We start from the raw sequence: 21,781 nt of genomic DNA on the forward strand, positions 1-21,781 counted from the left end.
ACTTTGTTCAAAAAGGGCACTCATATTTCTCAAGTGACAAAAAAAGTAATGTGAGCAGTGCCAATGTTTAATGTAGCCAAAAGTGGAGGCTTGTAAAATTAGGGGGTTATGGATTACAAAGTCTAAGCACTCCCATATCCAGATGGCTGGGAAATTCTGGAGTTGTCCAGAATGTAACTTTTCTGAATGCTGTTTAAGACCAGGTATTTCACCTTTGTACTAGAACCCTAAAATCTTTCCTTAATCCCCGCTGCCGAATCTTGAATTACAAAGCCTGACAGCAAGTCTTCTTGTTGCTGCTGCTGTTTATTGAGGCCAATCAAAACATTATCAAGTCTTAAAAAGAAGTGTTCCCATCCATGGTTTTGGACTACAACTCCCAGAAATCCCCCAGATAGCATGACCATGGGCTATGATCCACAAGAAGTCTGGGTATTTTAGTCCAAAAGGTACATTACTGGTCCCGAATAAATTTTCTAGAACTATTTATGGAAAAAGCTACTGAACAAAACATATGAGGGAAACAGAGATTGTACTTTCACATCCATACCTGCAGCGCATAAAATGGAAAGTCAGAGGAGTTTTACAGACCAGATTCGAGTAGTTTTGTTGGGTCGTTAACCTAGAGGCTATTGTATTAAGGAAAATAACAGTGGGGGTTTCATAAATGTAACAAATATCACAGAAATGAATAGGTTATAGACAGGTTAGCCAAGACATTTTTGCTTAAGGCAACAAAAGTCCTACTTTTTACTGCCTTGGAACATGTCAGTGGGCATGCTAGCTAAAGCCTGTCATGTTGTTTTGTCAGTGTGACGCAGAAAAAATTCTCACAAGAACCTCACCTTTCCCCAGAATCTGGTAAGAAAAATACAACAACAATAAATTATACAACAGTTAACTGCCCTTTCATGACACACAAAGTTTGGTGGCTACCCTGTTCTGCTGAACAGTAGGACCGGCCTACACTTGGATATGGAGGAGGTGGGAGAAACTACTACAGTCCATTCAGATTACTTACTTTTAAAGAGGGCATCTACATCTGCATACATCCGCATGCACACATCAGTATGAAGACACATTTATGTTCCATAAATAAAATCACAAAGGCCTTCAAAGCAGTTAGGCTCACAAAGGCCAATAAACTACATTTAATCCCTGGGATGAATTCACTTAAATCTCATTCTGCATTGATATAGCATGGCCCAGATTTAATCAACCAGATGGAAAATAAAAGTCCCATGGGCAAGAACTAAGCCTTTTAGCCTAATGATATCTTAATACTGGGGCAGGTTTTTTTACAAGGGGGAAAAAAACCCTAACACAGAATGGCTAAGGTTACAATTCTATGCCTACATATTTGAAAGCAAGCCTTCTTGGAAATAGCAGGAGTGACTTCCAAGTAAACATGGAAGTGGCAGACCAGCAAGATTACAAAAAGACAGAACATATAGGAAACTCTTATATGTAGTGTATGAATCCTTCTTTCAAGGCATTGCAACATGTTCTCTCTAGTAGTTCTCATAGCAATCAATAAAAATTTAGATACCCTGTCAGTAATAGAAGTGGACGCACCCTCTAAACAGGACAGTAACAAATCTGTAAGGCTACCATGCAGAGAGACACCTATTAATGAAGAGATTGACTTCATTCTTCAATAACATGGAGAATATGGTGCTGCATAGCTTCCAGGCCAAAACCAGTTATTTTTCCTTTGTCTACATACACCTGTTCATTGAAATGGAACAAACAGAAAAGACTGGCACTGAACTCTGCTCATTATAGATCTTGCCTATCATTTAGGAAGGATGCCAATTAAAATCAATACTTTCAATTTCACACAGTTTACCCGGCCATTATATGGGCCCACACTCGTAAGAGCTCTAATTGATTGCTCGCAGTGGGCAATATTTAGGCACCACGTGTTTTGCTGTTTCATGTTTCAACAAAGGGAACTCCCTATAACTATATTTTCCATATCATCCTCATTTCATTTGGCTCCTCTGTTGCATTTTAGGTCAATTAAAACAAATGTTTCGTTAAAAAGATTGATCATAGAAGGAACAGAACTGGGGGAGTTTTCAGTTTCTTATGATGAAATTGCTACTGTTGTTCTCTGACCTTCTGGGGCTTTCAGATGTTCATGTAACTAACAAAATGAAATAGGGAAGCACATATGCACACTCTGCAGAAAAGTTCCTTCTTCAGGATCTAAAAGGATCTCCCAAGACAGATGTCTTACACAAAACTGGACAGTTTTCTTTGCATATTTCTCCAGTGTCACCTTCATAGAAGAAACTCTACCCTGAGTTTGGACTGTGAACACTGAGGTTAGCTGGAAACCAGCATTTGAGTCTGTGGGAATGAAAATTCCCAACTTTCTCTTTCGTTTGCAGCAACAATACAGTACATGCACTTTTAGCAGTGTAAAAAGTCAGCTCTTTCTTTGGTAACTGTCCACACGTATGGTGCTGAAAGAAACGTTTCCATCTAGATGTGAGCAGCATATGCTCCTGGGGGAATAATTTACTCAGGCTAGGTCATACTCCGATCTTGGTTAAATATTGCAATGCTGTGAAGGATGCCAGCGTTGTTTGATTTTTAAAAAAATTCATTCTTTCCCCCACATACTTATTAACTCAGCAAATGCAAGTATTATGCCATTTCTCTGCACAGACTTTTCACTTCTCTGTTCCCTGTGTCTTTGGTTACCTGATACCTTTTACAAATGATTAACTCACCTAGTTGAGCAGGGTTAATATAGTGAGGAGCCTATTTATCCTGTCACTCCACCATAGCAAGATCACCTACAATTATGCAAGTGTTTGAAGAATGTGTGTTCAGGGACATTTGGCATAAATATTCTACATCTCAGAGAAACATTAATCATCTATTTACCTATATGATCAGGAGGATCCCTGAGTGATGAAAGAAAAGGACTTTCTGTTCTTCTGTCACTTTTTAAATAATTGCTTTTGAAAACATATATCTTTTTCTGTTTCAAATATAAACACAGATCAGTCAGTAACAGACATTTCACTGTGAAATGAATGAAATAATGAGCCTTGACAAAAGAAAACAGAATATGGATAGTTATTTAGAACGCTTGAAATATGAGTATGCAGTATCCCAACCACCTCAAACGTGTCCCACAGGTGATCGACAGCCTGTAGATTCATGACAGTTTTTCAATTTATAATCAAGACAACTATTTTATGATCAACACTGCCATTTTATGACTGGCATAGCCAGCAATTAGTTGCAGTACAGAAGTAAAAACAGAATCGTAAGTGACTGGTATAGGCTTTGTATATAGTTAGCAAGTGAGAATTTAGGTAAATGTGCAGATAAATAATTCAATGTAGAAGCAATCTTTGCCTTACAAATGGCTCACACTTCCTTTTCTCTGCTCTCCCTGAACTATTTTAAAAATAGCATACATGATTCATGCTAGGCTGCTTTATTTATATACTTTCTTTCACTCTGATGCATTGTTTCTCAAAAACACAAATGCTGAGACATCCTTAAAATAGACAATGGGGTGGTGGAAAGCTGATCAATGTGGTCTATACCTTTGGCACATGGCCATCAAGTTTCTGTTAACAGTTTGCATGGATATCAATGGAAAGCTTTCTTCCAAGTCCACTTGATATGGGGGTAGTTCAGAATGGGGAAAAACAATTCCCTCCCCACACCTTCTGATGTAATGAGGCTTGAAAGATATTTCCCGTTGACTTCAATAGCAGTCTTCTCCCAATCCAAACTTCTTTGCAAGAGGAAAATTGGGGCTGAAGCTAAGATGGGAACATTTAACCTTAATGCACTGTGACATCTTCAAATTCACACACACACATACACACCCTAGCAATTAGGCTTGGAAAACTGAATGCTTTGTCAAGCCTAGTTGCTCTGGCTAGCCACATTGGGCAGTATCTCAATGTGTATTTATGCCATGTGTAAGAATGGGTGGCATTTGTGTGTATAGTATGAACAGGCAAATGTATTATGGCTGAAAATATATGCATATTTGTATGTGAATAAAAAAGGCTGGATTCAAGAAATGGGATGCTACCAAATTCTGCAGGCACCAAATAATAGTTAGATCAGTAGATCAAAATCAACGTATCCTATTTTTCTGAATTCAAAGGTCTATTCAGGCATACAGTGAAAAACAAAAAATCAAACCCAGTGAAACAAATTACAAAATAAGACAAATATATATTTCATGCATGGATTCTAATATATTTTTATATTAGAAATCTTTAATATAATTTAATTATGCATCGCACAGGCAACCACTATTAACCATCTGTCATCCACCATGTCTTGGCACTGCATTAACAGGCAGATACATGAATGTTCAGCTAATTCTGCCAGCTCCAAATGTACTTAATCCAAAACCAGCGCACTCTTTCCTTACCCATTCAGTACAACTCTCTTCTTCGCCATTATGTTGTGGATATAGGAGACAACCAACTGGCATGTGCCTTTCATAGCCTTTATCAGAGTAGATTTATCCAATTTTGTACTGTATATTATCTTAGTGAACAGATTTGAAATGAACTGGGGGATATATAATCACCTGTGCCAGGAGGTTTCAACCAGGACAGCAGAATGTCATTTGTATTTATAATTTTGTTAATGCATTAATAAGATTCTCATAGGAATAAGATCCAATGAGTCCCCATCAGATGTGCATGGGAAAGTGGTGGGACTGAGAGAAGCCAGTCTCCTGAGGATCCCAGTACACATGGGAGTGCCTATAGGGAGATTTGGTGTTTCAGATGAAGGTTTAAAGCTGTTGTAACAGAGCACTGAAGGGACCTGTGCGTGAGGCGGGCTGTCCAAAGGGGAAGGTCAAGGCAGCAACCACGGGCAAGACCGGCCCTGACATTAGGCAGAGGGAGGTCGCCAAGTAAGGCAGCGAAATTAGGTGTGATGAAAGGCCAGCAGTAGCTTAGTGACTTAATTTCCTCTTTTATATATTTTTTTATTACCACCAGCCAGGAAGAAAATCTCTCTCTCTCTCTCTCTCTCTCTCTCTCTCTCTCTGTGTGTGTGTGTGTGTGTGTGTGAAATGGCTCGGCGGGCCCCTCCCTCAGCTGCACCGTGGATTGGACCGCGGCAGTAATCAGGCCGGCCCGGATTAGTTTCCGCAGCTGGGCGATGCAGACGGCCGCAAATGGGCCCGATTTGCTCCCTTCCTCCCTCTGCTCCTTCCCTCCGGATTGGACCGGGGCCATAGCCGGCAGGGATCGCCGCCGCCATCTCGCGGGGGTCTGAGAAAAAGCCGCCTCCCTCCTCCTCCTCCTCCTCCTCCTCCTCCTCCTCCAGCACCACTCCTCTTCCTCCTCCTCCTCCTCCTCTTTCTTCTCTGCTCCGCTCCATCCTTCCTGGCGGAGGGAAGCGTCAGCCATGGCCGAGGTGCCCACCCTGGTCAGGATCAAAGTCGCCCTCAAGATCCAGCCCAACGACGGGCCCGTCTATTTCAAGGTCGACGGCCAAAGGTTCGGCCAGAACCGGACCATCAAGCTGCTCACGGGGGCCAAATACAAGGTCGAGGTGGCGCTGAAGCCGGGCACCGTCCAAGCCACGTAAGTGGGAGCCCCATCGCCTGCCCTAGAGCCGCTTCTCTCTCCCACCCACCCCCCGACTCTTCCCCTGGGATGGCCGCCCTTCCCTTCTCCTCCCACCCCAGCGCGGGCAGTTCTCCTTTTAGAGATTTGAGATTTGGTGCCTGGCAAAGCTGCCGGCGAGAGCGTCCATATTTTATTGTCCCCCCCTACCTACTTGGTCGGCTTCACCCTGTGCTGCCACGGATCTCGGCAAATTTGCCTCCCTCCCTCACACACCCACACCCACATACACACACACACCCGTCTTTCTCCCCCTCCCAATAAATCAGGTCTGCAGGGATCCCCAATGCACGCACTCGAAGGCGCACATACACACCCGGACTCTAATTCCTTATATGACGCCAGGATTATTAAACTGCTCAGGGCGATTCCTGTTCGGAAGCAACGCTCTGAGCCCATACCTGACAGTACCTGAATGTGGAGTGCGTAAGTGTCTGTGTGCGTGTGTGTGTGTGTGTGTGAGTGAGTGAGAGAGAGAGAGAGCGAACGTCTTTTTTGCATCGTCAGCTACAAATGACGGGAAACAGCTCTTCGTTATATAACGAGTGGCCCAGTGTAGGCATTGGCTTCTAGGCTGTAAATGTCTTAATGCAGGACACACAAAGGGGCTTCTTATAGGCTCGTGCTCTCTCTCTCACTCAACTCACTCTCACACACAGAGAGAGGCTGACAGTCTTCTCACCTCTTGCCCTGTTATCTCCAAGAATAAACGATGTCCTCTTTGGCTCCCTCTGCCAACCTCTTGGATGACTCCTAAATGAAGCCTCAGGATTATCTTCCCTGGCAGCATCATAGCCGCCACTCACGCCCTTCCTTCCCTCCTAAAAAGGACTCTGCTGCTCCCTCTTTCAAAATGGTGCAGGTGGTCTCCAGAGAAGAGGCTACAGCTGAATCCTAGAGCACCTTCCTGACATTCGCAAAGACCCAGGTTTAATCTCTGGCATCTCTCTGTTGACTCCTTGGAGTCCATTCATTGGACCAACTCCATCAAGGTAGCCACAGCCTTGGGTTTGGCAAGATCTGAGCAGAGCTGTTAATGACAGGAGGTCACTCATTCTTAGGGTCACCAGAAATCAGAAATGACTTGACAGCCTGTAACAATATCTCTAGGTGGATGAAAAACCCTTGATGGAGACTCTGGAGAATCATGGCCTGTGAGCGTAGAGAACCAGTGGCTTGCCTTGATATAATGCAGCTTTAGGCAGCCTTTGGAAAAACACAGACAGATCTTCCACTCAGAGCTGTAAAAAAAAAATTACAATAATGCAAGTCTTTTTTTAAAAAAAAAAAATGCAACTCTCATATTTCAGTGTATTACTGCCTTCCCAGATCATGGTACATGTTCTCATCCCCTCTGTGTTTCATCTGATTAGATTAGTGGAATTTTTGTGATGATTGAATCATTTAGAGTCACAGCCACATGTTCTAAAGTAGTATATATTTAAAACATCGGGAGGGGGAGGGGAGAAAGTGTAACACACACCCTCTTAGGAGGAAGGTGGTATAATTGAGCACTTGTTTCTATTTGGTTTTGGGGATTCATAGTATATATGTGTGTGCACAGATGTCTCTGTGTACACAAACACACACACACACACAGAGAGAGAGATCTATGGATTGCAAAAACTGCTGAATTCTAAGAATACTCAGTTCCATTGCAGGACAATGGGTATCGGGGGAGTAAACGTGCCCTTGGAAGAAAAGTCCAGGGAGCCCCAGCTCGTTACTTATACTGGAATCTACGATACAGAAGGAGTTACTCACACCAAAAGCGGAGAGAGGCAGCCTTTGCAAGTCAACATCCAGGTAGTGTATATTTCTGGATCTGGCGCCAGGTGAAGGCTTTTGAGCCAGCTCAAGCAATGGTGAGGATTGTATCTTGGTATGAATGAATGAACAGGAATGTGACATTTTGATAGATGGTAAAACAGAAGAATGGCTTGAGAAATAGACTTGGCCTCTGAATCATGTTCCTTACAATGAAACAAGGTTACTTTCTTATTTTGTCACTCAGCTGCAAGGTATACAAAATATGCCATCTTTCCTTTAAAATGTCCAGAGCAGAAGAAGGGCATAGTTTTGCCTCTTTTAATTTCCCCTGGACATGGACTTTTAAGCACCTGTGACTGCTTGAAGCTCCAAAGATGACCAACCATTACTCTGCACATCTCACGACCTCAGATGCCCCAGTTGATGCCCTAGTTCACTCAGGCTCCAGCAGTTAAATGCGGTCAGGTCTGAGTAGACAGATTCTTGCGGCTCAAGGGGACTTTGCAGAGGCCAGTACAGTATATCATCACAGTCATCTTTGGCCTCGTCGCTCCCTCCCCATTGAACTTGCCAAATGGCTCCATGGTTTAGGTTGGGAGTTCAATTCCCCCGCAGTGCCTCCTTGAAAGGGGCTGGACTCGGTGGTCCCTTCCAGCTCTGCGGTTTCAAGATTATTATTAAGATTCTAAATAGGTGCTCAGATAATGGTAAAATGATCCAGCTGTGGGGGTCGGGGGAAGCTGTTGGATTGCTCAGAAGAAGAAGTTCAGGCTTGAATAGGTGAATGCCATCCAATCTCCAAAAGCTCAGTTTTGAGATATTACTTTCAGCTTCCCATTTTGTATAACATATTCAGTGTCATCAGCAGGACAGGCAACAAGGATATTTATGTAATATATTCAATATTTATGTAATGCAATGTTTTCAAGACCAGAGAGAAAACCTGTTCATAAGATGAAGAGCCGGACATGACGAGAACGTCCTTCTCACTGAGCTGGTCCCATAGGGTTGGGCTCTATGGCTCCAAATTACCACCGGGAGCTCACCTGATAATGGGGAAGAGGACCCTAGCCTAGATCTCTCTCTCTCTACCCCTCCTAGCTATGCACAGGAATTATGCCAAGGAGAATTCAGAGAGAAGCAGAGGGACTCTGAGAGATGAACCACCTCACTGAGAATGAGGTGCCCGTGGAAGCAGCAGCAGGGTTGGAGCCAGTGAGGGCTTGTGACCAGGCCAGTAGGGCAACCCCGGAAACTTTAAGGTGAGGCCCCTCCATCCCACGCCATGAGCCACCCACAGCTGAAGCTTCTCAAAGGCACACACCTGTTTGGCTGAATAAAATAAAATACAGTTACTCCATGGAAAAGGAAACCGGAGGTGTGTGACTTGGTCAACAGCTTTGTGTAACAGCTTCTGGGCAGAATTCAGCAAGAGTTCTGAATGTCAACACTGTTACTCGTTAAAGATGCTGCACTGTCTGTTCTTGGGTGGAAACGGGGGGTATAGCACAGAATTGTAGCCTAGGCGTAGAAATGACTAGATAATAGCTGGTAGATCCCACTGTTTCATTTGTGTTCTTCAATGAGAACTGGATTCTTTTTACTTCATGTTAGGCTGGTTCACATGTTTCATCCCTTGACTGCCAGCAAGTACTGATGATCTGTTCCCATATTCAGATCATAGTATTTTTTTTGTCATCTGATGCCAGTGCTTTTCAGTAGAGCCTGCTGAAACCATTCAGAGGTTGGCCCGCATGTATACAGAAATCAAATCAATTATCTCAAATGTTATATCTGTTTATGTGAGTCAGCCCTTCCTTGGGGAAAATGACCACCCCAAATGTTATTTATAACTACTCTCTTATTTGGCAACAGCTGTAAACTTTCTAGCCTAAAACTAAAATCAGTTTGACATGTGTAATCTACTGCACTTTACTGCCTAATTACTCTTTTCTGATGTATCACAAATACATGTCTATGCACATGCACACACGCACACACCCTTTGTGCTATGTTTAAGTGTGTGGGTGGAGGACAGAAGTTAGTTTGCCCCAAGGTTGTAACAATTACCATGATAAATTCCATTTAAGCCCAAAGCAAAACCTTGGGGATGTGCAAGGTGTGGGAGCCAACATGATGCCCTGTCTTTCCTTTAGCAATCAAGTTTTTCCAGGAAGTAACAACTTTTGGCCAAGGGGCAGCCAGATTCCACTATTGTAGTATCAGAATCTGATTCACTCAGCAGTGCTTGTCAGACATGATGCCATGGCATGCATGATGCTAGAAGGCTGTGTGTGCCAGATTCTCAGTGACACTGGCACTCTTCTTAAGGTGAGAGTTCCTTCAGGATCAGAAACCCTGGTGTTTAAGTAAGAAGGATGAAGAGCTGTATAAATACTCAGAAAATCCCAGACCATGCATCCTGTATTTCTGGTGTGCAATTTTGGCCCTTGGCCTTCTTATGATCTCAGCCTTCAATGCTTTTCTGGAATGATCACAGAAGCTAACCAAGACTGAGTACAATGGACACTTCCCTTCTCCCATCAGTTCCCAAGGAATAGCAGCTGTGTTAGTCTCCTTTAGCAAAAACAATCAGGATATTTACAGGTTCTGTCGGGCATCAACTCTTGTGGACTGTTGTTAGAGGGCTTGTTAGTCTTTAATGTGCCAAAAATTATTTGTGGTATTCTCACATCGTTGGTGCATCCATATTTCAAGGGTATTGATTCCCAATCAATGTGTTACCTACATTTTAGGGAAGGCAAGTCTAAGTCTGGACAATCTATTCAACATAGTTATTTTAACCAAGATAAAAACATTTTTCTGAATTTTCAGAGTGTTTGAATTATTTTCAGCCATGATGGTTCAAACTTAGATAATGTTATTTTGGAGGCAAGTTTCAGAGGGTGCATAAGATTTTATATGAGGCAAAAAAAATTAAAAAATGCATTTTAACTAAATGAAAATCATTTATTTTTATTTTGTTTTTGCCTCATATACTTGCTACATGGCTACCTCTTCTAATAAAATCTGTTTCTCTAGGTCAGAGCTGGCTTAAAGAAAATTTAAAAACACAGTAGTTTAGAGCTTTCTAAACATCAGTTAAATATACATGTCATTGACAAAGGAGGCAGTAAAACCTTAAACATTGATCATCTAATCATACATTTTGAAAGATAGATGCTCAGTATGACATTTGCTATAGCTGTGGCCCTGAGGAGAACTCCAAAAACAGAGGCAGCTGTGTTGACCGACATTAACTCATCATATTTAGTCATATTAATCTCTGCCAGGAACAGGTCTTTTGTAAAGTTAGTGGATCATACCTTCCTATTCAAAATCAAAATATCTCCACCCACCCACCCAATACTTTGGATTACAGGGATAACTTATAACAATATATTATTTCTAGGGGAAAGAAAGACGAAAAAGATGGCAGACTGCTTCAAAGCCCATTCGGATGAGTTGATGGCAGCCATTGAGGAAAAGAAGAGAGCTTTAGCAGGATACAAAGCCTGTCCTAGTGAGTACAGCTTGCAGGCTCTTTGACTTGCTCGTAGCAAAGTCCAACAGGCTGCCAGGAGATGTTCTAAAGATTATTGGCCTCAGCTCTGCTCTCAGATACAGATAGCAGCGGACACAGGTAACATCAAGGGAATGTATGATGGTATCAAGTAGGCTTTAGGTCCAATTCAGAAAAAATCTGCTCCTTTGAAGTCTGCTACAGGAGTGATCATCCAGGACCGAGCAGAGCAGATGGAACGCTGGGTGCAGCACTACTTTGAGCTATATTCCAGACAGAATGTAGTAACCGAAGAAGCATTAAATAACATTGAGTGCCTGCCTGTTTTGGAAGAGTTGGACAGCAAGCCAACTTTAGCAGAAATAAAAGTGGCTTTGGATTCCCTTGTCACCAGCAAGGCACCTGGGAAGGATAACATCCCTGCTGAAGTACTGAAGTGCGGTATGAAATCTTTGTCTTTGCTGGAGGGAAGGTGGAGTACCACAGGGCATGAAGGATGCAAACATTGTCACATGTTATAAGAACAAAGGAGACAGGGGTGACTGCAATAACTACCATGGCATCCCTTCTCAGTGTTGTAGGGAAGCTGCTTGCCTGTGTTGTGCTAAAGAGACTCCAGGTGCTTGCAGACAGAGTCTATCCAGAATCACAGTGTGGATTCCGAGCTAATAGATCCACCACTGACATGGTATTCTCCCTCAGACAGTTGCAGGAGAAATGTAGGGAACAACAACAGCCACTCTTTGTGGCCTTCATAGATCTCACAAAGGCCTTTGATTTGGTTAGCAGGGATGGCCTTTTAAAAATACTTCCCAAGATTGGATGTCCACCTCGTCTCCTTAACATCATCAGGTCCTTTCATGAGGAAATGAAGAGCACTGTAGTTTTTGATGGCTCAACATCAGATCCCTTTGACATCTGAAGCGGAGTGAAACAGGGCTGTGTCCTCGTGCCAGCCCTGTTTGGGATCTTTTTTGCTGTCATGCTGAAGCCCGACTTTGAAACTGCTACAGAAGGTGGCTATCTCCAGACTAGATCAGATGGAAAGGTCTTTAATCTCTCTAGATTGAGAGTGAAGACCAAAGTCCAGCTGAAATGCATGCAAGACTTCCTCTTCACCGATGATGCAGCTGTTGTTGCCCACTCTGCTGAAGACCTCCAACAACTCATGAATCATCTTAGTAAGGCTTGCCAAGACTTTGGACTAACAATCAGCCTGAAGAAAACACAAGAATTGGAGGTTGTTCATGACTTTATGTACCTTGGCTCAACGATCTCTGATACGCTGTCCCTAAATGTCAAGCTGGATAAATGAATTGTCAAAGCAGCGACCATGTTCTCTAGACTCACAAAGAGAGTATATCTTAATAAGAAGCTGGCGGCATATACCAAGATTCAGGTCTATAGAATCTGTGTCCTGAGTACAGGACTCCTGTACTGCAGTGAGTCCTGGACCCTTTGTGCACAGCAAGAGAGGAAGTTGAACACGTTCCATATACCATACGTTGTCTCCGCCACATTTTTGGTATCTCCTGGCAGGACAAAGATCCAAATAGAGTAGTCCTAGAATGAGCTGGAATTTTTAGCATGTATACATTACTGAAACAGTGATGTCTACATTGGCTTGGGCATGTCATGAGAATGGCTGATGGTCAGATTCCAAAAGCTCTTGTGTATGGAAAATTAGTGCAGGGAAATCGGCCCAGCTGTGATACAAGGATATCTGTGAGCGGGATCTGAAGCCCTTAGGAATGGATCTCAACAGATGGGAAACCTTGACATCTGAGTATTTAGCCCGAAGGCAGGCGGTGCAGTATGATCTCTCCCAATTTGAAGAGACACGTCCAGCAGGCCGAGGCAAAGAGGCAGTCTTGAAACCAGCAAAATCAGGGAGCTGGACAGGGAACAGACTGTATTTGTCTTCAGTGTGGAAGGCATCGTCACTCTCAAATTGGCCTTCTCAGCCACACTAGATGCTGTTCCAAGTCCTCTGTTCAGAGCACGTTACCATAGTCTCTTGAGACCGAAGGATGACTAATCTGTTTCTAGGAAAATCCATTTTCTCCTCGACTGCTACAAGGACTTAATCTAAACTCAGAGGACATAGGAAAGCTGGTGTGTGTGTGTGTGTGTGTGTGTGTGTGTGTGTGTGTGTGTGTGTGTGTGTGTGTGTGTGTGTGTGTGTGTGTGTGTGTGTGTGTGTGTGTGTGTGTGTGTGTGTGTGTGTGTGTGTGTGTGTGTGTGTGTGTGTGTGAGAGAGAGAGAGAGAGAGAGAGAGAGAGAGAGAGAGAGAGAGAGATATGCTGTAAAAATCCTTGCTAGTCAAAAAGTCCTAATACCTTGACCTTACTAGCATTGGATCCACTCTACCCTTGCTACATACTGGCTGGAACAACAGCTAGCACTCTACTATTTTCTCCATGTGATCTTTCCTTCTGCCTCCCATCCATGACAGTTATGATAGTTAAAGTACATTATGAGGACTGAAGGTGCACATCTGTTCAGATGAAGGCCTCTTCTCCTCTATGGCTGTTGAGTGGTTCACTTTAGAATGCTAGAACATTCACTTCAGGATTCTTTTCCTCATTTTTTTTCCTTCTTGGTGCAATGCCAAAGTTCTTCTCCTGCTGTCTCCTCCTTCTCTTTTTCTTACATATTTCAGGCTTGGGAGTGGTTGCAGTGATAAATCTGTCAGGAAAAAAAAATCTGGTGTTGTTTCTGAGCTAGAAGGAAGGAGTTGGAGGGGGCGGGTTGAAATCATATTTCTGGCTTAACTTATCATATATCCATAAAGCATAAGAATAACTGAGCAGCCTTTATGTACAGTAAACAATAATAATTGTGTGCTATCAAGTCAGTTCTAATTTATCACAATTTTTTCCAGGGTTTTCTAGATAGACAATACAGAAAAGTGGTTTGTCATTCTCTTCTTCTGGGGATATTTTGGGACAGTGCAGCTTGCCAAAGGCCACACAGGTTGGCTCTTCTCCCATGAGGCATAGTGAGGAATCCAACTCCCAACCTCTTGCTCTACAGCCAGATTCCTAAAACCACCAAACTATCCAGCCAGCTTGTACAACAGACCAGGGGAAATGGGATGATTGGCCTGAATGGTGTAAAATTCCAGGGCACTGCAGGATTTTTTTTCCCCTACTTTTGATCATTATTTCCGAGTATCCTGTTCTGTGCAAAAGCCGAGAAGATCAGAAACGGCCAATGGAGCACTCTGCTCTGGAATTCTTGAGCCTCCACTCAGCAGTGGCCAAAGCCATTTTGTTGCCTAAGGCAAAGTTAAAAATGGTGCTCCCTTCCCAGAAGTGGTTAGGGCTCTGCTTGAGACTTCTGCACTGGCAAGGGCACTATATCCTCTGCCGTATCCAAGGACAGCAGACCAGTATACAGGGCACAGGAGAGGTCACATGGTAACACACATAGTTCTGTCCTCCAAAGGAAAAAAAAAGGAGGGTTGGCTGAGGGGATGACTCAGGAAGAATGATTGGAAAAAGAGCCGCCCTTGCTGCTTTGTGGCATCTGCTTCACTTTACCTGATGGTAAGGCTGGGCCTGATTCTATTTAATGCATTATTTGCAGAGGCCACAATGGCCCCCCCCTGAGGAAATATTCAAAGGCTCTAATGAGCCTTGCTCAGCCTCACATGTCAGAGCTGTTGATCACTGAATCCTACAGGGAAGCCGAATGCTTAGGTATTATATAAGATCCCTGGAAATCTCGTGATGAACAGATGTTCCAATAGCCTTTGGTTTTTGGCTGCAAACGGAAAAAGGTCTTCAGAACATCTTTGGCACTGCTGAGCAGTTCTTCCCTCAGTCAGCTTCAGCAATCAGTGACAAACCTAGCACTTCAAGCCCTAAAAAACAAAACAAAACAAAAAACTGTAAACTGTAAGGAACGTTTTGCTGTGCATGCTATAATGACAGTGGTCAGCGGAAAGTATTGTCATTTAAAACCATTGTACACTACATTTCCATCATAAATGGTCCTCTGGGAAGGTTAGCAGGATCAACAGTGTGAGTAAACTAAATCCGTTTAATGGCAGCAAAGAACACATTCATGAAGATCCAAAGCAGGGGTAGGTAAAGATTCTTTAATTTGTCACATGGTGGACAGACAGTAAGAGACTACCCAGAGTTCAACTAGAATCATAGAATAATTGAGTTGGAAAGGGTCTATTAAGAATGCAGAAATCCGGAGTTGGAGCTCTCGCCACCTCTTCAGGTAATTGTTTCCATCGTCGTACTGCTCTGCTATAGAATAATAGAATAAACTAGACAATGCATGTGATAGTCTCTTTTTTGGCAGAAAAGGTCCCTCAAGTGATTTGTTACGGCTTTTAAGTTTAGATAACTTGCTTTTTGTGTTGTTATACAGTACATACAGAAGGCAAACCAGCTATGTCACTTGCTTTTTGTGTTGTGATTTGTCACAGGGAGATAAACAGGAACGTATTTTGTTAATGTATAGAAGTGTTTGCTAAAGCACATATATCTGAGGAACATTTATATACTACTTATTCCGGAAAGGAAAACAAGTTAATGAAAGAGGAAACACATTCCTCTAAATGTGTAATTTGACCCTAAAGACAGCTTTTGCAGAGGGCATTTTGCTGATAGGAGAAAAGCATAGAGAAGGCCCCATTAAGCATTCAGTAATTTTAGGCTGTGGACTTCATACTCTTACAGATCTTAGTCCTTCTGTGTGGTCTTTCTTGTGTATTACTTCTTCAAAGCCTGAAATTCTGTTGCTTTTCTATGCACATGGAAGGCAAATGGTGTAACTTGAGTCACACCTGCCCCAAGAATCCCAACAAGGACTCCTTATTGCCAGCTAGAAGTGGCATTTGATCTCCACATGTATAACAAAACAACAAGATTTTAACCAAAATATAGTAAGCCAGCCTTAATACATTTGAGGGCTCATCTCGTTTTCCTGCCCCCAAGTCATGCCTGGACGGACTGCCACCTAGCTGCTGAAATGGAGGTATGAAGAATGGTGCTCTTAAATAGTATCCTGACATGCTCTTAATATTTTTTGGAGCTATACTATATATGAGAATGGGCAATAATGTTTGGGCATATTTATTTATTCCACAACAGAAAAAGCAGTACAATCAGAAGAGTCACCTCACTGTCCTTGATATTTCAGATGCTTCTTTCTTGTGTCCCAACAACAAGCCAACTTGGGGAGGAAAGACGCAATCTAGAATGGGGAGGTACAGCTTCAAACTACTTACACCACATCTGTAGCTTGCTGCAGCTTACATTTGAGATACATGAGGGCTCCCATCATCCCTTATCAGCACAACCAGCAGTGAGAGATGATGGGTCCACCTGTACAACAACATCTAGAGGGCCATAGCTGTCCAATCATGTTGTAAACATTAGAATGAGAAGACACGACAAAACCTGACCACCCCTTCTCTTTGATGCTGTTCTGTACAGTCATCTGTGTACCAATGACACTGTATAGACACATAGGAAGCAAGCACACACTTTGAGTCTGCTCAGTCAGACACCAAAGCTTCTGATTCTGACTAGGCTGAAAAGTCAGCCTGGAAAGAAATATTACAGTAATAGCAACTGTATTGGAAATTCTTAAATGTATGCAGATATGCCAAGATCAACTCCTGACCATTTAACTGAAAACTCTGACAAAGATTACTTATCAGTGTTAACACCATTGATTGCTTTTCAGTCCTTTTCTTTTTTAAAGCCATAAATATGTGGTGTGTGGTTTGTTTGTTTTAAAAGACCTCTGACTCAAAATGCAAATTGAATATGCTTGCAACAAGGCTGTTGCAACAGCGCTTTACATGTTGCTGCTGCAAATCCTGACCTTATTATTTTGGCTAATTGTTTTTCTTGTTCTTCATGGTCGGTACAGTATTATGATCACGTCCCCCTGTATTTCCGAGGCAAGTGAATTTCTGGCTAATCTCACCCCAACCCCCACTGCACTTATTACAAGCAGTTTTTTAGAAAATGCAAGGACTGCCTTTTCCTTGCAGTCAAATAATAATAATTATACTCTGAATGCTCAGAGAAGAATTGAAGGCCATGTAGCAATCCTATGGGACAAGCATTTCTAGCCATTCCATTCATTTTCACAACAGTCAAAGGCTACAGGGAATGCTCTGTGATCACCGGTCCATTGGGAATGGATGGACACACACACACACACACACACACACACACACACACACACACACACACACACACACACACACACACACACACACACACACACACACACACACACACACACACTTTGTTTTGTTTAAAACATACACACACACACACACAGAGAGAGAGAGAGAGAGAGAGAGAGAGAGAGAGAGTTTTGTTTTAATCTGTGCTTCTGCAGAATTTAGAGTTTCCCCAAGCCAACTTCTTGCATGTGGATTGTGCTGTTTCTGCTACGTAAGCAATGATACTCACAGCCTGAACAGTGGAAAAAGAGGCAAGGCTTAGAACCAGGTAATGCCCTTGCCACAGTTCAGCGGATGCATAGGGTACAGATTACTCACATATTTTCCTCCATATTATACATTCCAGTTACCTCCAGTTTTAGAAAATGAAACTACAGTACTATACTGGGACAAACAAGTTATTACTGATTAAATAATGGATTTTAAAAAGCCCAACATAAAAAAAACAGCAGGGCACAAGAAACAGAATATAATATGGAGATTGTTCTTAAGAAAGGACTGTCTTTTCAAACATTAACATTAAGTTTGAAACACCGCAGTTGAACAAGAATAAGCAACAAAATATGTCATAAAAGTAGGAATTCCAGCAGCAAGTAACCTCAAAAATACAGAAAGTACAAAAATTACAAAGTACCAAACATTAAGGCAAGAAATTAAATGAATATGGAAGCAAGATCAGATCTTCGTCCTCTCGTATTCATTTCAGTAGCCAAAGTCGTTTCAGAAACTTTGGCTATCAATTTGAAATAATTCTCAATCATTTCTAATTTGCGTCCTGAAATTCAGGAAGCAGTGATTTTTCAAATACATAATCTCATTTTCAAGTCCTTAGAATTTGACTCTTCATTTTTAGGTTTGACCTTTTGATCCACCCCCAGTGCTGTGAAATAAGAAGTACAAGATGATGATGATGATGATGATGATGATGATGATGATGATGATGATGATAAAACATATTTATTCTGTCAAAAGAGTAACAATAACAAGAATAGATGCTGTATAATTCATTAAATGAGCAAGATTCGAGGCAATCTATATGAATATATATTAATGTATTTGCTATGTAATCATTGAAGACAAGCCAGAAATGGCAAAGGTAAATGGGAAGAGGAGTCATAAGCATCATTTCAAAATGTGGTAAGGAACCGTCTGGGGTCATAGTAAGTTGGTTCTTCTGCTTTTGCTATCACACAGTTGTTCAGGTTAGTGTGCATCAGGATACTAGGTGCTAAAGGAATCTCTAGATTAGTTGCAAAGGAGATACTGTACTAATTCAGTATTTTGCAGCCAGCCAGCCTGCCTGTCTGATCATCTCAAATGGTTTCCCCTTCCCCCATCCCTTGCAGGTCACTGACATTGGTGCTTTTGAAACAGTCTGGCAAGTGAAATTCTACAACTATCACAAGAGAGATCACTGCCAATGGGGAAACAGCTTCGGATGCATCGAGTACGAATGCAAACCCAACGAGACGCGCAGCCTCATGTGGATAAACAAGGAGACCTTCTTGTGAAGCAACACGAGGCAGCTGCAGCTGGACAATCTCTTGCTAAAAGAACCCACCAGTACAAAGCCTTAACAGAGGCACTCTTTATCGATGCGTCTGTTGAACCATCGCGGCTACAAGCCAAAAGCACATTTGCTTGGGAAGAAGTCTCTTCAGAATGGAGGGGACTTGCTTCCAAATGAATGTGCTCGAGACCATGTGTGTATATTTAAAAAAGAGTTCTTGGGATGTGACATTTATTTAACGCCCCCCTCCACCCAGCTTTGAATGATTCCATACCTTTGGTTTAGCAAGTATGGCGAAGAAAATACTGCACTACTCACCAAAGTCTGGAGTTTTTCTAAAGTTTTGTAATCTCCAGAAGTGATGTTCTCTTGAACCATTGTTTTAAAGTGTAGGTGCGGCCCAGTGCCAGTGGCTTCTGTATTTTCATTTGTGTTACTTCACTATGTTCCTTCATAGTAGTGAGTCAGCAGCTGGAAGGGGGGGGGGATAGTTTGCTGCTGTGCCATAAGCTTCAGTGTATCCACTTTCCCCCTGCTCCTAATATTTTTCTGATCTATGATACACAGTAACAGTACAATTTCCTAACCATTCTCAGCCCTTCTCCAGTTGACACAGCTTTGTTTTCCCAGCTCTGTGTACATGTGTGTGAGCGCTCGCTCTCTCGCTCTCTCGCTCTGTGTGTGTGTGTGTGTGTGTGAGAGAGAGAGAGAGAGAGAATATGTGAGAGTCAGAAGGATTGTTGAATATAGTACAATACTATCCTATAAGATTTGTTGACAGTTTCCCCCATCTCAGAAACAATCCTTAAAGTCCATGGTGGTGATTGAATTTTTTGGCAGATACAGAGAGGGACAAAGCACTGTGTCCGTGGTTTTAAGTTATTTGTGTATGTGTGTTGCAACTACCTGAACGTGCAGTGATTAAGTATATAATGTTTGCACATTGAGCCCATTGAGTTCTCAGATGACCTGTTCCAGTGGTATTTTTCCATGTCAAGTGAAATAAACCTGGCTGCCAGCATTTCCACAGCTCCCCCATCTCTGTTGCACCACTCGGCAGCCTTTTAGGCCAAACATTCTTGAGAGAGAATTATTTCCAAGGAAGTGGAAAGCCATGTTAGGGCACACTTCCTCCTGTGCAGGACTCTGAACTCTGGTGCTATGTCCTGTGTGAATCTGTTTACAACTCTTGTGGCAAGGAGAAGCACATTCTCTTATCTAATAAAATTAAAATGCGAGAGTGCGGCTTCTGGCTGTGGTTCTGTGGCTGCATTACTTTGCACAGAAGTTGTATTTGTGTCCTTCACGTGAGTGATTGATAAATTGTGACCTTTTTAATAAAGGTGTTGGCCAACATAGTTTCCCCATACTATTTATCCCATTCAATTTAACTAATACCCAAACTAGCATCTTACAACATAAGTGTTGTTTAGGGTGAGCATCCTTGACCATTTATGTAGCTGGTCAAGCCTTGATCTGGATTTTCAAAAACAGTTTTATACTTGCCCCTTGAAGTTTATGTATAAACACCCATGGGATGAAGTGCTCCAGAGCATTATAGGTTGAGGGGTGAACAGGAATCTTGAGGTAGTGAGACCGGGTATTTTTTAATGACATTAAAATTTTTCCTCTGGCTATTTAATCTGATAATTTAACATCCTGTAATTCGAGGGTGTCCTTTTTGTACTGAAACCCTAAGCCTTTTCTAAAGCAATGTAAAATCAGACCAGCGCTTTGAAACACTTGGATTGGGTTTCAGAGTAAGTCACCCTCCAAGTCAGATGTGTTCTGTTTTATTTTTAAATTAAGCCACAAGGCCTAACCCTTTCCCTCTGTTTCTGCAAATAAGATTACTACAGTTGCATGCACAGACCCGGAATACGTTTGTAGTTATTGATGCTTCTTTTGATGACTTTTTTTTTGCATCAGACAAGGTAGGTCCTCATTTTTCTGTTGTGTCCCACCCACTCACCCCAGCCTTGATCTTTACTTGGGGGGTACTGAAACCCCATGGATGGAGCACTGGACGTTCAGCTTCTGCAACCCTGACCCACATGGCAAGGATGGGAAATAAGTGGCCTTCCAGATGTTGCTTAACTGTGACTCCCAACGTTCTTCGTCACTGACTGTGCTCGCTGAGGCTACGACTAGACCGGCAAGCTGAATCAGAGCAATTTGGCTTTGTGGCAACTTGATTCATAGCCTATTTTATGCTTGTATTTAGATCAGGTAATCACACAGACACCATGATTTGTTTCAGTGCCACTCTCCACACTGGCTCTTCAATCTGACAGGGTTTGATGTCTGCCACAGCCCATCCCCACACAAACGTTGGATCCTGCTTCTGCTGAACTCCAGTTCCCCTTCTGTATGGTTCACTGAAAAGTTGGCAGGTTGTTTAAAAGCATTACATGGCATTCGCGGTAAAGAATAGTTTTCCAAAGTTCTCCATACTGTACAAACACCTATATAAATACCTATCATAGAAACATTGTAGTCTACTGTAGTTAGTCGTGGTTGCTTCTATTTCATATTGATTTTTTTTCCCCTTGCAGAAGTGATTTAGTGCTAAACTAATGTATCAACACAGTGACAAGGTAAGTGCTGAACTCAGTCATTTTTTTTTTACATTTGTTAATATACTTTGGAGCAACTATGGAGAAAGATCGCAGAAAAGGCAAGTGTTCCTGCTGTCCAAAACATCATGCTCAGAATACCACCCACAGTCGTGCTGCCACCCAGCCTTTTGCAGAATGAAACAACTAATCACATGGGGAAACCCCTGTCCAAATGGCTCAAAAAAAAAAAACCTGAGAAGCCCTCAGCAGCAAGGGAAAAGGCCCCACAGCGGAAGCAAAAAGGGTCGGACTGATTCGCATTGACCTTTGTGTCTTGTGAATGAATTTGAAAATGTTCAAATTAATCGGTTGTACTTCTGCGGCAAGTTCCAAACTATTTGCCAGTGCAGGCGCAGCCTAAGACTGATAGGAGCTACAGCCCAGGAAGATCTGGGCAGCCACATGTTCTCTTCATCCTATGACCCATCATGCCCTTTAGCCTAGCTTTTTGATGAATACGTGTGGTCTGTGATTTTTTTATACCTATGGGAGAGCTGA

General features: G+C 42.4%; 1 protein-coding gene across 1 annotated transcript; it reads left to right on the forward strand.

The window, feature by feature from the left end:
- The first annotated feature begins 5,148 nt into the window (after positions 1–5,148).
- On the forward strand, positions 5,149–19,905 carry CNRIP1 (cannabinoid receptor interacting protein 1). Its single transcript, XM_020815880.3, has 3 exons — positions 5,149–5,594; positions 7,298–7,442; positions 18,502–19,905. The coding sequence occupies exons 1-3, from the start codon at positions 5,416–5,418 to the stop codon at positions 18,664–18,666; spliced, it is 489 nt and encodes a 162-aa protein (XP_020671539.1). The 5' UTR covers positions 5,149–5,415; the 3' UTR covers positions 18,667–19,905.
- The last annotated feature ends 1,876 nt before the right edge of the window (positions 19,906–21,781 follow it).

Source organism: Pogona vitticeps, chromosome 1, assembly GCF_051106095.1.
Source record: "Pogona vitticeps strain Pit_001003342236 chromosome 1, PviZW2.1, whole genome shotgun sequence".
Taxonomy (NCBI): domain Eukaryota; kingdom Metazoa; phylum Chordata; class Lepidosauria; order Squamata; family Agamidae; genus Pogona; species Pogona vitticeps.